The 12,095-nt window shown below is 46.7% G+C and overlaps 1 protein-coding gene across 1 annotated transcript; it reads left to right on the top strand.

Annotated features, from left to right (window-relative positions):
• Positions 1-5,708: 5,708 nt before the first annotated feature.
• LOC125684387 (feather keratin Cos1-2-like) lies at positions 5,709-7,208 on the top strand. The gene is made up of 3 exons (XM_048926516.1): positions 5,709-5,754; positions 6,343-6,443; positions 6,888-7,208. Exons 1-3 carry the CDS (start codon positions 5,709-5,711, stop codon positions 7,206-7,208), a joined length of 468 nt encoding a protein of 155 aa, XP_048782473.1.
• The last annotated feature ends 4,887 nt before the right edge of the window (positions 7,209-12,095 follow it).

The raw sequence follows: 12,095 nt of genomic DNA, 5'->3' as shown, positions 1-12,095 counted from the left end.
ACAGGGCCGGCATGGCACACACGGGTTGCAGCAGGACATGACTTGGGTCTGGATGTGCACCTGTTGGGAGAGAGGGTTGGGCAGAGAACCTGGAGAGTGTAAAGCAATCTGCTATCCCACAGTGAGAGAACCAAGGCACATGCAATGCAGGGAGCTGGAGCCATTCTGGAGAGGGCCAAGGCTATCTTGGCCTCCTTCTGTCACGATCCAGATAGAGCCTCTCCACTGCCTATTCAGCTACTCGGTTGGACTGGATGATCTTATAGGTCGTTTCCAACCTTGTGATTCTATGATTCTATGATTCTACTCCTGAGACCCTAGCCCAGAAAGCCCGTGAGTGCAGGCCCAGGCACCCTCCCAGAAAAACTTTCTCCCCTCTTCCCTCTTCATTGACAAGCAGCTCCAAGATTCAGCATGGAAGAGAGTTGACAGCAGATGAGAGGTTCACGGGGCTCAGGCTGCCTTCTGGAGAGTGAGAGAGACAAGAAGGGGACTCGCACTCACCTGGTTCTGAAGAAGAAGGTGGCTGGAGTAATGGATGAGGGAGCAAGGACCTGGGCTGCCTTTTATAATGGTCCTACACTGCCCCATATCCAGAGGCAGTGCTTATAATAGTGATTATTTTCTGACAAGTTCTTCTTTAATGCAGATCATCTTGCCTAATGATATGGGCCGTGTGTTTTCTTCCTGCGCTGCTGTGTTTCATTACCAGCTTTAGATCATGCCCATCCCACACTGAAGGCATCCACTGAGTAGCAAGAAGGGAGGCCCAAGCATTTCCGCTCAACACAAGTCTATGTGGTTAACAGCCTCAGTGAACATGCTGGTAGAGTCCAGCAAAGGCAAATGATGTCAGCCTGGGCCACTCCTTAGGGATTCTTAGTTTCCTTTCTGGTAAGACATGTGCCTCCTCCTGAGGGTGACTCTATCCCACCCGCTCTATGGAATATTCTGCTTTCCTCTTTTTGTCTCCTCTCTTTTTGCCTCTGTGCTCTTGCTATGAGGCAAGAGGACTTGCAGTATCCTTTGCATTTTTCTAGAAATGCCCAACAAGAAATGGTGTAACACATGGCCCCCTTCAATGTGAAAGAGTTAGAGGAGCCACACATCCACTGAGTGAATCTTCTGTCCTTTCTGAGGATGGGAACGCTGATTTTGTGTCATTGTATAGAACAAAATCGATTTTTCTGAAATTACACTGCGTAGATCCTCTCCTTGAAGAGCTCTTTCTTTCTTTCCACATCATAGTGCCTTTTGTTTTTTCTACAAGTATATATTATATATATTTTCCTTAAGTGTTAAATGCATATTTCTGTGATTATTCCCAGCAGTTCTCAGCACAGGTTAGTACAGCTCAACTAATGATGTTTGCTCTGTTGGTTGCCCAACAGAGCAAACATCAACATCAGTGTATTCTTCAGGTCAGTCAGTGTGCCCTTCCTCTCTGTGCTGTCTCTCTGAGTATTATGCAATCTCATTAACAGATAGAGGGCCATTAGCATACACTTGTGCCTTCTCTGTGTTGGATTTGTGCAGATGTCTGTGAATGCCGAAATGTGCATGATTCCCTTCTTGTAGGCATGAGCAAGTGCCCTGTGTCCCAGGCTGCAGCCCATGACCTATTGCCACAGCTGATTTTCCAGTTTTTCAGTAGTGCCGAGTGACCTGCATGGCAGCTCATCATATTCTCACCCACATCAGGCACAGCCGAGGGACCAGGGTTCAGCAACACCACCTCATCCCATCTTATCCTGTTTCTCTGCTGTCCTTCCAATCCCTCTTGATGGGGATGCTGCAGGTGCTCAGCTGCTTTCTCCTCTTCCAAAGGTGTTTTGCAACAGTTCCCCATCCACGCCCAAAATATGCTGCATGGTGGGAAGAGCACAGGTCACAGCAAAGCACTGGATGTGTAGATTTGCCCAGCAGTCACATTTCAATCCAACTTCATTAAGAAATTGAGTAAAAATGGCAGGAGATCTGCATAGATGAGAAAGAAGTTCATGGAGAAACACCAGGAGAACGTGCAAGTTTATGCAGTGTGGAAAAAGAGTCTGGCAACCTGGGAGGAATGTATGAATGGTGTCAGGGACTGCAAGGATACAATGATGAAGGTTAAGGTCCACTTAGAATTAAATCTGGTGAGGGAGATGAAACACAATATGAAAGGCTTATTTAAGACTGCTAACAGCAAAAGAAAGATGAGAGAAAATGCGGGTTTTCTGCTTAACAGGGAGAGTGCCCTGGTAACAGGGGATGCTGAGAAGGGGGAGATGATGAATATTGACCTTGCTTCAGTCTTCACTTCTAAAACTGCCTCTTGGACATTCCAGACCATGGAGGTAAGAGAGAGAGTCTGGAGAAAGGATGCTTTCCCCATGGTTGAGGAAGGCTCAGAAATCATCTAGGCAAAATCAATGCACACAGATCCATGGGCCCCAATAGGACTCACCTTTGAGGGATTAGAGGAATAGCAGGAGTGATTGCCAAACTGCTCTTTATCACCTTCAAAAGATCTTGGAGAATGGGATAGGTGCCTAAACTTTGGAGGATAGCCAATATCACTCTAGTCACACAGGCACATTAACATTTGTAGGGTCATCAGCATGCACTCGCATCTTCTGTGCGTTGGATTTGTGTAAATGTCTGTGGGTGCCGGTTTATGAATTCCCTTCATGAGTGCGTGAGAAGGTGCACAGTGTCATGGGCCACAACATAGAACTTATTCCTGTGACTGAGTTTTTGTAGTTACAGTAGTGCTGGGCAACCTATATCATCCTACATCATCCTGCTCTGACCCATGTCAGGTGCACCCAGGGGTACAGAGCACTACACCACTGCTCGTTATTACCTAAGAAAGGGTGTTAGAAGGAAGCAGGGCAGATGGTTATGTGTAGAGCAGCCTGGAAATTCTTTCCTAAGGGAGCCATGGCATCTCCTAAAGAAGGAGACATTAAGTCATACCCTTTTGTTGTGCTAGGACCTTACAAGGAACATTCATTTCTTCTCAGCAGTGGCTGTGAGCAAAGACCAAGTGCAGCGGGAGCTGTGAGTCAAGACCAGTCAGGGCAGTGGCATCAGTATCACCTACTCACTTCCCAACAGACAGGCCAGTGATTGCATCCACTGGTACTGTCATCTCTGGGGCCAAGGCCTTGCATTCCTCATGAGCAACCCTAAAGGCCCCAAGGAGGTGACAGTTCCAGTAGAGTGGCTGTCAGTGGCAGAACAGTCCTGTCTGAGCCTGCAGAAGAGTGCTACATCCAACGCAGCCAAACTCCATCCTGACTAGGGTGCACCTCCCTGAATTCTCTAGCAAAAAGTCTGCAGTACTCATAGCAACCATTGACTTAGGCCAATGTAAGTAAAACCGTTAGGTCTGAGGTAGGCAAGATGGTATGCAACACGATATCCGAGTCCTGAAAAATCCTTGGAAAATGGGAACTGTGGAAAATGGAAGCAACAGTCAGAGAATGCCTTCTGGTGAGTGAAAAAAGAGACAGAACAAGGAGAATTTTGGAAATGATACATGTGTAGGAAACTACATGAAAGAATACTCAGATGATGAGAACAGAAACCATAAGGTCAAGGATTTCAGTGGATAATTTGCCCCAGCATGCCAGGCTCAGAAGAGGCTCAGTATCACAATAGAAATGGACAATGATGTACATGGTTCGCAATAAATACTTTGAGATAATTTGGTGCTGGTACCTTCCCACAGTTACGAAGGTGAGGAGGTTTCCATCAAGATTAGGAGAAACCTGGGGAAAGGAATGACGAACAGGACCATGTGCCACCTGGAATGGTCTATTAAGACCAAGAGTATGAATTCAATCACAAATATCTTGTTCATCTTTGCCATGGCTCTAAGATTTCAGAAAGAAATGATATCAGAGCAAGGATTCATGCTGCAGTGAGGGCACCAGTAAACTTTAAAATTGAAGCCTTTGTCTGTCCTGTATCGCTCTTCTCATGGCCTCTGTTGACAACTGCCCACCTCATTTTCCATCTATCTCCTCTCATTCTCTCTCTCTTCTTTCATACAGACAGGAATGCAAATATTCATCCTTCCTTCTCCAAGTATCCATTCACCCACTCTTAATTTCATGACTGTCCCTGGAGGTGAGATATGAATTAATTGATCAAGTCTGGAGAACAGGGTGTTCACACTAACACACAAGAAAGAACTTCTTTACAGTTAGAGTGACAGAGGACTAGAACAGGCTGTTAATCTTTGTGGGTTTTTTTGTCTGTTAGATTTTCCAACATAAATTGCAGTATTCTGCTCCTCAAAAGGAAATGTTAATGTACCCTGATTAGGCCCAGCCATGTTCCTAGTTCTCTCACTCAGCATCTCCATGCTTTACTATGCCTGTGTCATGGTTTTATGATTTTTGGTCATCAGTATTCCACACCATAACATCATGTAATGCATTGGGGGTGGGGTTTGATATCTGCCGAATGTTCGTCCGTCGGAGAAGAACTACTTTTCCCCAGGAGACTTTGCGGTCAGCAAGGGGATATAACTCCAAGCAAGGTCACCTGATCTTTCTTCTTCGCCTGCTCTTCGCTGTCTGCGCTTCGCTATCTGCGCTTCGCCGCCTGCGCTTCGCCGCCTGCGCTTCGCCGTCTGTACTTCAGTCACTCAACTGGACTGCACTTCTCACCCCAGCATTGTGGTGAGGTCTATACAATTCAAACAGACTCTCTCTCTCTCTCTCTCTCATTGTATTTTACTAATACTATATTTAGTAAAATCATTTGTTTCACCTCAGATCAGTGCTGTTGTTTTCAAGTATTTTGGGGTCCCCTGCTTCCCCTTTCCCAGAGGCGCGGATCCGCAGATCCCTCCGCCCTGCTGGTCACGGAACTGGGCCGGACCAGCCCATAAACCGTTGACAGCCTGTATTACTAAAAGGGCAAAATACTGTCTTGCCTAGAATAGCTTGGTAATGTCTAGAAGGAATCAAGCATTGAAGAGCTTAGGAAAGTAAATCCTGCTGAGAACACAATCCACAAAACTGAGTGAGCAGATTGCTTCAAGAGGGAAAGGAAGAAAATAAGAGCTGCTGGGATAGTGGCATGGGTGGCCCCACAAAGTTGAGCCAAAACTTTGCATGTCCAGGACATCAAGTGCTTGACAGCAGAGCAGGGGTAGAAGGACAGCAGATGAGAGATTCACACACAATGCTCCCAAGCAATACCAATAATGTTAGAGTCTGCCCACAGAACACCAGCTCAGACTTTCCTGTGCAAGGATGTTGTGGGAAACACTATCAGTTGCTTTGCTGAAATCAATATCCACTGATCTCCTTTCATCTTGACAGCTAGCTATCAGGTTAATCAAACATGATTTCCACTTGTGAATCCATGCTGACAACACCTGATAGCCTTCTTTTCTTTCAATTGCTCAGATATGGCATCCAGAACAAGTTGCTCCATCACATGGATGGAGCATCTCAAGGATGGAGATGAGACTAATTGATCCATAGTATACTGAATTGTCCTTCTTGACTTGATGTCTGGAGTACCACTGGCTATTTTCCTGTTCTCAGTCACCTCTTCCATTCTCCAAAACCTTTCAAGGATGATAGAGAGTAGTTTTGCAATCTACCAGCTCTCTAATCAATCATGGATGAATTCCATTGGGACCCATGGACTTGTGCACAATAATTTTGCCTAGATGATCTCTGACCAGCTCTTCCTCAAACATGAGGAAATCATCTTTCCACCTGACTCTCTCTTACCCACAGGAATGTAAGACACGATGGTTGTCTATGAGGATATTCTTGCTCTTTCTCAATCAGAAATGATCAACCTTGAATGAAACAGTGCTGACAGGCACAGATCAGCTTTCTTATTAAAACAACCCTTTTGTTACACAATTTATTTGTTGGGCATTTCTTTTAAGATGTGGAAAGCACTCTCCAAAACTTCTTGCCTCATATTAAGAACATTGAAGCAAAATGAGTAGAAACAAAGTAGGGCAGCAAAATATTCCACAGAGCAGTGTCAAGTAGGAGAGGGTCAGACTCAATAGCTGCTACAACTCTTGCCAGAAAGGAAACTAAGAATCCCTAAGGAGTGGCCCAGGCTGACATCATTTGCCTTTGCTGGACTCTACCAGCATGTTCACTGAGGCTGTTAACCACACAGACTTGTGTTGAGCGGAAATGCTTGGGCCTCCCTTCTTGCTACTCAGTGGATGCCTTCAGTGTGGGATGGGCATGATCTAAAGCTGGTAATGAAACACAGCAGCGCAGGAAGAAAACACATGGCCCATATCATTAGGCAAGATGATCTGCATTAAAGAAGAACTTGTCAGAAAATAATCACTATTATAAGCACTGCCTCTGGATATGGGGCAGTGTAGGACCATTATAAAAGGCAGCCCAGGTCCTTGCTCCCTCATCCATTACTCCAGCCACCTTCTTCTTCGGAACCAGGTGAGTGCGAGTCCCCTTCTTGTCTCTCTCACTCTCCAGAAGGCAGCCTGAGCCCCGTGAACCTCTCATCTGCTGTCAACTCTCTTCCATGCCGAATCTTGGAGCTGCTTGTCAATGAAGAGGGAAGAGGGGAGAAAGTTTTTCTGGGAGGGTGCCTGGGCCTACACTCGCGGGCTTTCTGGGCTAGGGTCTCAGGAGTAGAATCATAGAATCATAGAATCACAAGGTTGGAAACGACCTATAAGATCATCCAGTCCAACCGAGTAGCTGAATAGGCAGTGGAGAGGCTCTATCTGGATCGTGACAGAAGGAGGCCAAGATAGCCTTGGCCCTCTCCAGAATGGCTCCAGCTCCCTGCATTGCATGTGCCTTGGTTCTCTCACTGTGGGATAGCAGATTGCTTTACACTCTCCAGGTTCTCTGCCCAACCCTCTCTCCCAACAGGTGCACATCCAGACCCAAGTCATGTCCTGCTGCAACCCGTGTGTGCCATGCCGGCCCTGCGGCCCCACTCCTCTGGCCAGCAGCTGCAATGAGCCCTGTGTCAGGCAGTGCCAGGACTCCATCATTGCCATTGAGCCCTCTCCTGTGGTGGTAATCCTGCCCGGACCCATCCTCAGCTCCTTCCCTCAGAACACCGTTGTGGGCTCCTCCACCTCCGCTGCTGTTGGCAGCATCCTCAGCTGTGAGGGCGTGCCCATCACCTCGGGGGGCTTTGACCTCTCCTGCATTTCCAACCGCTACTGTGGCAGAAGGTGCAACTAAAGATGCTGGGCATGGCCCCACACAAGGAACCCCACGATCTCAGGACACGGTGCTGGACAGGAGAACTGACTTTGTGCTGCTGTTTTCAGTGTAGATGACCATGTCTGGCTTGCTCTGTCAGGACAGACAGCAGGGGCCTGGCTGGCTTCTCTGACAGCACGGCCAATGTCTACCAATATTCCCTTCCACTCATTCTTTCTCGCTCTCCTCTTTGTTGTCTTCTGCTCTCCCTAAAACTGTCTGTGATGGTCCCAGAAACCAACCGAGTGAACTGCCAGCCTCTCTCATTCATGAGCACTTAGATAGCTGTCCCGTGGCGACTCTGGCATAGGAAAAGGGGATCAGATTCTTGTCTGCTCCTGCTGCTCCCCACACTCGGGGCCTCCACTTGGAGTGACGTCATTTCCCTCCTTAGACTCAATAAACTTTTTCTGCATCCTTCGTTGTGTCCCTCTGTGATTTTTTTCTACTTCTGCTTACTATGGTCAGATGCGAGAACTCTTGCTCTGATGGGAATTAGCACAAATCCATCACTCCCTTGAGCACTGGAGGGTGGGGCACACTGTAGACATTCATCCTTCATTCACGTCTAGAACTACGTCTAGGGCAGCCTTGCCTATTGTTCACAAGGTCTCGTCAGGCTCTTTGTTAGTCTAGGACAGATGCTGAATGGAGCATCTAGCTGGGTTACTTCCGAGTTTGCCCTTGGTTTGAGCCCCATTCAACCTGGGCCTGAGAGCAGCAGATCACAGGTTTGTGTAAAAGAGATTTTCTGCAACTCTGCTCATTTATACCTTTCAAAGAGAATCTGAAATTCTTCTAAGCACTCCTAGGGATCCTGATTGATGTTTGTAGAATTCTGTGGTATACAGGATATTCTATGGTGGATGGCAATTTTGCAACTCTGGCAAAAGCTCACTGGATTTAGTAGTGGTTCACACTGGATACAGTACGTGCAATGTTTCCAAAGGAAATCTTAAATCTGGCAAATGCCAAACCTTTTTTTTTTTTTTTTTTTTTTTTTTTTTTTTTTTTTTTTTAATTTTTTTTAATGAAAACTTTTCAAAGCATAGCATACGTATGTTTTTCCCTGCAGGGTGATGCAAATTGATACTGAAATTCCTCTGTTTTCCCTTGGGCAAAGGGAAGCTGCAGTCAAACTTCTTGCTCTTCACCCAAGCCAGAACAGTGGGGAAAGCCTTCTCCTGGGGAGTCTCTTTTGAGGTTGCATTTGAGGGATGGTGGTAGTACTGGGTTTGGATGGTTTTCAGATAGGGGTGTCTAGGGACATTTACAGTGTCACTGCTATTATGTTGAAGCCATCGATCCCAGATGCAGTGTCACCAGCTCCCTCCTGTTGGTCTCTCTAGGTATTCCTTCCTCTCCTAATTGCTGCATCCCCTGACAAAGAGCCTCTGAAACTCAAAGTTACTGCACCCCAAGGAGTCAGCAGTCTCATAGAAAAATCCTTTTAGATGTGCCAGGAATTGGGGTTGCCTCATGGAAACAGATTAGCTTTTGAAAACTGCTGGAATGCACCGGAGAAAGGATAGATGAAATCCAAACACTCCAACTTTTCTTCCATCCCATCAAACTAAGAGTGGCTAAGCTTGCACCAGCACCTGACACCAACACAGAGAGGTGACACTGCATGTTCTGGGTCTTGCTGGAACTGGGCATAGGATCAAGATAATTCTGTGCACATGTGCATTAGCATCATGTGTGCACACACACTGCACACTCAGATACATAGGCAGGACAAAATATACCTGCTCCTGCATGTAGGTGTAGTTACATCAATGCACTCACAAATGCATATGCAAACAGTGCGTGCACAGAAACATGACCTCGTGCATGCACACCTACACATATAAGGTACACATGTGCACTCACTCACTGGAATGGACAGAGGTCATGGGGAGCTGGCTGAGTAGACACAGGGGACCTTTCTGGTAGGGCAAATCTGCAATGCTCTGAGAAGGACAAGCCTCCAGATGAGTTGACAGTATAGTTTGTGAAAGTGTAGGGACTGCTCAGAGGAGTGCAGGGATGTCAAGCAATTTCTCCAGAGAGCAGATGGGTGAGGAAGAGAAATGAATGCCACTGGGAAGCCAACCACAGGTCCACAGGTGACTCCTAGAGCAAGTTGGGAGGGAGGTGAAAACAAAGATATGGCACAATGTCATGCAGGGAAGCTCTTGTGTGTTCAGTCAAGGATTGCAGGGCTGGGAGCTGCTGGGCCCTTGCTGTCATTGTGGCCAGAAACAATGCCTTCAGAGTGCCCCAGGCAAACATTATTTGTTTTTGCTCGAACCATCTGACACTGCTCAGTTCTCTGCCATCACTGACTCATTCCTTGACCAGAATTCCTGGGGCTTCTCAATCCCAGCACTCAGAAGAAGCTTCCATGAGGGAATGAGTGCAGCATAAGCCAGGAAATGAAGCAGCAGTGTAAGGGAAAAGAACCACATATTCTATGTAATTAGCTGAGATATTTTCCATTCATCATGAGCTGCCTGGAAAATTGTCACTTCTGTAGAGGTACCTCTGGGCTGGGGCAGATCACAGTCACTATAAAATCCACAATCTCTCTGGGCAGCCCATTCCACTGCTCCGTTCACCCTCACCGTGAAGAAGTTCTTATACATATTGGTGTCGAACTTCTTATGTTCGAGTTTATGGTCTTTTCCCCTTACCCTGTCCCCACAGACTACTGAGAAGAGGTTGACCATGTCCCTTTGATATTTATAAACATTAATAAGATCCCCTCTGAGTCTTCTTTTCTCAAGGCTGAACAGATCCAGGTCATCCAGCTTTTTCTCATAGGAGAGATGCTCCATGCCCTTTCTCACCTTTGTCATCCTCCACTGGACTGTTTCCAGGAGATCCTGTCTGTTTTGTACTGGGGAGCCCAGAACTGGATGCAGTACTCCAGGTGAGGCCTGATCAGGGCAGAGTAGGGGGGGGGAATGTTGACTTCTCTTGACCTGCTGGCCGCGTTCCTTGTAATGCACCCCATTCACCTTCTTGGCCACAAGGGCACACTGCTGGCTCATGGCCAACTTGTCATCCACCAGATCCCCCTGTTCTTTTCCACAGAGCTCCTCTCCGGTAGGTCATCCCCAACCTGTACTGATACATGTGCTTAGGAAGGTCTTTCTTACACTAACACTACAAGTGATAGTCCAGATAAGGAACCCCAGGAACTGAGAAGCTCATGCTGGACTGAGGACTGAGCTCCTGGTCATTGATATCAGAAAGACAGAGCTTCCAGTGTTCCCCTTCCAAAGGAGGGAAGAATGGATTCCCTGTAATCTTGGCCTAAGCTTGTCTTTATATCTGCTACTAGCTCCAGTCTCTTCTATGCCTTCTGTTCTTCCAGACTGTAAGGTACCCAAATGGCAAACTGGGAGATCTGCTGGCCCCTCTCTTTCTGTTGAGCAGGAAGATGGATGCTTTGTGGCATCTCCATTGTGTGTGGTTGGTGCAGTTTTGTCATCTCTAAGTGCTACATGGACAGACAGACACCCATAAGCGAGCTCATTTCCTTTCTCATAGTCAGTAAAATTTTCTATGTCCCAGCCTCAGCCTTCATGTAATTCCTTTAATCTCAAGTTGCTAGGAATGGAAGATTCTTTCTGGCAGGGGGTGAGGACACAAGGGGGCCTTTTGTGCTGTGCAAAGTATTTGTGTCTCACACATCATCCTCATCTCTAAATTGAAGGGATTTGTATTTAACAGAAGAGCCACTCAGTGGATAAAGAACTGGCTAGATGGTTGCACTCAAAATGTTATGGTAAACAACTTGATGTCCAGGTAGAGAGAAGTGACAAGTAGTGTTCCATTCTGGGATTGGCATTATTTAACAACTTGTCAGTGGGATTGGATCATGGGATTGAAGGCAGCCTCAGCAGGTTTGCTGACAACACCAAGCTGTGTAGTATTACTGACATGCTGGAGAGAAAGGATGCCACTCAGAAGAACCTTGACTGGCTTAAAAGAGCAGCTTGATCTAGTGAAAGGCATCCCTACCCATGGTAGTGTGCTTTCTTTCCAACACAAACTATTCTATAGTTGTATCATTCCTGGAGGTATACAGTAGTAGGACACAGGCTGTAAAACCCTTTCAGTTACTGCCCTTTGGAGCTCAGGAAGAGTTCTCCAACTCCACCAGAGCCAGCACATCAAAGCTTGTGCAGAAGGGAATTCTGCTCTAAACAGCAGTGTCCTGGGGAAAGAGACTCGGGCATAAGATAGCACCAAATGATCCAGGAGTGTAGAAGGCATGTTAAACACTCTCTACAACAGCCCCTAACTCCTCCTCATCCTCCCATATCTATGCAGAATCTGAAGGCATGGTTTGAGAGCAAAGAAGGAAGGGACAGTGTCAGAGGGTAGTGAAACACTGCAACAGATTTCCCAGAGAAACTGTGGTTGTTCCATCTTTAGCAGTGCTCAAGACCAAGTTCACTGGGGTCCTGGGCAATCTTATCTAGTGGGTAGTGACCCTGCCCATGGCAGGAGGATTAGAACTAGATAATATTTAAGGTTTATTCCAACTCAAGCTATTCTATGGTTCTACATGATTTTATAATTCTATGTACCCTCCAAACTCCAGAGTACCCTGCACAGCCCAGAATTCAAACAGTGTTGTAAAGCTGAAAGGACTCACAGATAATTAATTGAAATTAGCCAGATCACACACAAGAGCCTTCACTCCCCTTGCACACACCCAGCTCCTATCAGACAGGGCCGTCCAAGACAGTATCCAAGGCTATAGCCACACAAGGAAGAATTTCCTTACTATGAGAGTGACAGAGCACTGGAACAGGCTGCCCAGAGAGGCTGCAGAGTCTCCTTTTCTGGAGACATCCAAAACTTGTCTGG

This window comes from Lagopus muta, chromosome 25 (assembly GCF_023343835.1).
Source record: "Lagopus muta isolate bLagMut1 chromosome 25, bLagMut1 primary, whole genome shotgun sequence".
In the NCBI taxonomy this organism is placed as follows: Eukaryota; Metazoa; Chordata; class Aves; order Galliformes; family Phasianidae; genus Lagopus; species Lagopus muta.
The sequence above is the reverse complement of the archived record's forward strand: the minus strand, read 5'-3'. Positions and strand labels throughout refer to the sequence as shown.

Bases quoted from the DNA above. Each gene is read 5' to 3' on its own strand.
- LOC125684387 (XM_048926516.1), top strand. From the start codon at position 5,709: ATGAGGAAATCATCTTTCCACCTGACTCTCTCTTACCCACAGGAAT. The intron at 5,755-6,342 runs GTAAGACACGAT...CACTATTATAAG, and splicing joins TCTCTCTTACCCACAGGAAT to CACTGCCTCTGGATATGGGG. The intron at 6,444-6,887 runs GTGAGTGCGAGT...CTCTCCCAACAG, and splicing joins ACCTTCTTCTTCGGAACCAG to GTGCACATCCAGACCCAAGT.